Source organism: Polyodon spathula, chromosome 46, assembly GCF_017654505.1.
Source record: "Polyodon spathula isolate WHYD16114869_AA chromosome 46, ASM1765450v1, whole genome shotgun sequence".
NCBI lineage: Eukaryota > Metazoa > Chordata > Actinopteri > Acipenseriformes > Polyodontidae > Polyodon > Polyodon spathula.
The window spans coordinates 414,838-418,476 of NC_054579.1; the positions used below are offsets into that span (position 1 = coordinate 414,838).

Genomic DNA, 3,639 nt, shown 5'->3' on the forward strand with positions numbered 1-3,639 from the left:
TATATATATATATATATATATATATTTAGAGTCTTAAAACACAAACTTGCATTCACACAGAAGTGAAACTTTTTAAAGTAAGTCAGCTTGCCACTCGGTTTATTAATTCCTGGACAATCAGAGGGGAGGGGAGGGGAGGGGGTTAATGTTTTGCTGTAAAGCTCTGTGCTTTTATTATGGGACGGGATGGGATGGGATGGGATGGGACGGGACGGGACGGGGGGGAGACGTTCCCTTCGAACCCGGGACTAGCCGGCAAATCCAAACTCCTGGTACAGAGGCCCCATGCCAGAGAAGATGAGGTCCAGGGCTTTCGTCATCGCTGCCTGAGAGTCGGCTCCGAAGCTGCTGTACTTCTCCGCCAGCACTTTGACGATGACGTCGCAGATCAGCTGACAGGAGAGAGATGCAGCCGTCAGAAAACCTTTTTTTTTACATTTTTTTTTTTTTTACCCTGGTTTGGTTTTTTTACATCTGCTTTACCAGACCTCTCTGTGCTTTACAATGCTTCCCTGTGCTTTACCAGACCTCTCTGTGCTTTACAATGCTTCCCTGTGCTTTACCAGACCTCTCTGTGCTTTACAATGCTTCCCTGTGCTTTACCAGACCTCTCTGTGCTTTACAATGCTTCCCTATGCTTTACCAGACCTCTCTGTGCTTTACAATGCTTCCCTGTGCTTTACCAGACCTCTCTGTGCTTTACAATGCTTCCCTATGCTTTACCAGACCTCTCTGTGCTTTACAATGCTTCCCTGTGCTTTACCAGACCTCTCTGTGCTTTACAATGCTTCCCTGTGCTTTACCAGACCTCTCTGTGCTTTACAATGCTTCCCTGTGCTTTACCAGACCTCTCTGTGCTTTACAATGCTTCCCTGTGCTTTACCAGACCTCTCTGTGCTTTACAATGCTTCCCTGTGCTTTACCAGACCTCTCTGTGCTTTACAATGCTTCCCTGTGCTTTACCAGACCTCTCTGTGCTTTACAATGCTTCCCTGTGCTTTACCAGACCTCTCTGTGCTTTACAATGCTTCCCTGTGCTTTACCAGACCTCTCTGTGCTTTACAATGCTTCCCTGTGCTTTACCAGACCTCTCTGTGCTTTACAATGCTTCCCTGTGCTTTACCAGACCTCTCTGTGCTTTACAATGCTTCCCTGTGCTTTACCAGACCTCTCTGTACCTTAGTTTCGAGAGGGACTTGTGTTTCTTGGCGTGGGTTTCGCCCAGGGGCCTCAGTAGAGCCGCGTGGCCCCCCTTCTGCTTCAGCAGGTCCCCGAGCTTGGTGATGACGATGCTGCCGTGGGCTTTGATGTCTGCGCTGCCGGGTAGATCTGCCTGCTCAGGAACGCTGATGAAGGCACTAGAGCAGAAACTAGAGCTGCTCTGCTTAACTCAGTTTAGTTTCAGTAACGCTGATGAAGGCACTAGAGCGCCAAACTAGAGCTGCTCTGCTGGACTCAGTTTAGTTTCAGTAACGCTGATGAAGGCACTAGAGCCCCAAACTAGAGCTGCTCTGCTGGACTCAGTTTAGTTTCAGTAACGCTGATGAAGGCACTAGAGCCCCAAACTAGAGCTGCTCTGCTGGACTCAGTTTAGTTTCAATAACGCTGATGAAGGCACTAGAGCCCCAAACTAGAGCTGCTCTGCTGGACTCAGTTTAGTTTCAATAACGCTGATGAAGGCACTAGAGCCCCAAACTAGAGCTGCTCTGCTGGACTCAGTTTAGTTTCAATAACGCTGATGAAGGCACTAGAGCCCCAAACTAGAGCTGCTCTGCTGGACTCAGTTTAGTTTCAATAACGCTGATGAAGGCACTAGAGCCCCAAACTAGAGCTGCTCTGCTGGACTCAGTTTAGTTTCAATAACGCTGATGAAGGCACTAGAGCCCCAAACTAGAGCTGCTCTGCTGGACTCAGTTTAGTTTCAATAACGCTGATGAAGGCACTAGAGCCCCAAACTAGAGCTGCTCTGCTGGACTCAGTTTTTTTTTTTCGGGTTCTGAAGTTCTGAGATACGTTACCGCAGCAGGACCGCTTGCCCGTGTCCAGCTAGGTCCGCCTCTACCGGTCCCCAAGCCTTCAGAACCAAGGTCCATTCTGCATCGGACAGAGACATCGCAGGGGGAAAAGTGTTTAAAAATGTTTTAAAAAGTACAAAAATGAATAAGTAAATGAAGCGACGGTCTGGCAGAGGTCTTGCTTGGAGTTTGAAGTCCTCTGTTTGCAGGTGCGTAGTTTTGTGAGTTCCAGCAAGATTGAAACTCTCTCTTATAAACTATCGTCCCACCCCCCTTTTGACTCCCCTCCCCTCCCTCCCAAAATGTCATCACAAATTTAAATATTAAACCTGTACTGTCCCACATTCAAAGCACAGAGAGGTCTGGTAAAGCATAGGGAAGCATTGTAAAGCACAGAGAGGTCTGGTAAAGCATAGGGAAGCATCTGGTAAAGCACAGGGAAGCATTGTAAAGCACAGAGAGGTCTGGTAAAGCACAGGGAAGCATTGTAAAGCACAGAGAGGTCTGGTAAAGCATAGGGAAGCATTGCATTGTAAAGCACAGAGAGGTTGTAAAGCACAGAGGTAAAGCACAGGGAAGCATTGTAAAGCACAGAGAGGTCTGGTAAAGCACAGGGAAGCATTGTAAAGCACAGAGAGGTCTGGTAAAGCACAGGGAAGCATTGTAAAGCACAGAGAGGTCTGGTAAAGCATAGGGAAGCATTGTAAAGCACAGAGAGGTCTGGTAAAGCATAGGGAAGCATTGTAAAGCACAGAGAGGTCTGGTAAAGCACAGGGAAGCATTGTAAAGCACAGAGAGGTCTGGTAAAGCATAGGGAAGCATTGTAAAGCACAGAGAGGTCTGGTAAAGCACAGGGAAGCATTGTAAAGCACAGAGAGGTCTGGTAAAGCATAGGGAAGCATTGTAAAGCACAGAGAGGTCTGGTAAAGCATAGGGAAGCATTGTAAAGCACAGAGAGGTCTGGTAAAGCATAGGGAAGCATTGTAAAGCACAGAGAGGTCTGGTAAAAAAAACAGTTTATTTAATGGGTTTAGTTATGAAAAATAAAAAGGTATTTTCCACTGTCTAAATCATAAACTTTTGGGAGAAAAACACACAAAATAATCTTATATTTAATAACAGTTAATTACATTTTTTAATATATATATAATATATACACACACAGAAGGAAAAAAAATATTTTTAAATAAACCATTTTATTTTAAAAGAAAAAACAAATCATTTCATATTAATTCTACAATTTAACAAACATCTTTTCAAAGTTTCAGAGTTTCAAACCTCCTGAGGGAGGAACCGGAACGTTCGCAAGGTCTCCAGACCCCTCCCCAGAGTCTCGGCAGCCCCGCCCCGGCCCCCCCCCGGGCCCGGTGGTGTCAAGGTCAGATGGAAAGTTCCTTGCCCCCGTGTGAGCGTGTTTGGGTCTGTTTGGGAGAGGAGCGCTCTCAGAGCGAGCCGGGCCAGGTCACGGGAGACGGGTTCATCACGCAGAGGTTCTGGTGTCACTGCGGTGACACTGTCAGAGCCGGCTCTCTCCTTCCACTGAGGGGCTGGGGGGTGCAGACACACAAAGAGACAGAGACACAGAGACAGAGACGCAAAGAGACAGACACAAAGACAGACACAC

The 3,639-nt window shown here is 46.9% G+C and overlaps 1 protein-coding gene across 1 annotated transcript; it reads right to left on the reverse strand.

Moving 5' to 3' along the window:
• Positions 1-186: 186 nt before the first annotated feature.
• mb (myoglobin) lies at positions 187-2,253 on the reverse strand. Its single transcript, XM_041237775.1, has 3 exons — positions 2,019-2,253; positions 1,169-1,358; positions 187-446 (listed from the first exon to the last, which is right to left on the reverse strand). The coding sequence occupies exons 1-3, from the start codon at positions 2,111-2,113 to the stop codon at positions 249-251; spliced, it is 483 nt and encodes a 160-aa protein (XP_041093709.1). The 5' UTR covers positions 2,114-2,253; the 3' UTR covers positions 187-248.
• Between the last annotated feature and the right edge of the window lie 1,386 nt (positions 2,254-3,639).

Bases quoted from the DNA above. Each gene is read 5' to 3' on its own strand.
- mb (XM_041237775.1), bottom strand. From the start codon at position 2,113: ATGTCTCTGTCCGATGCAGAATGGACCTTGGTTCTGAAGGCTTGGGGA. The intron at 1,359-2,018 runs GTAACGTATCTC...TTTCTGCTCTAG, and splicing joins GGGCAAGCGGTCCTGCTGCG to TGCCTTCATCAGCGTTCCTG. The intron at 447-1,168 runs GTCTGGTAAAGC...CCAGGGTAAAAA, and splicing joins CGAAACTAAGGTACAGAGAG to AAAAAAAAATGTAAAAAAAA.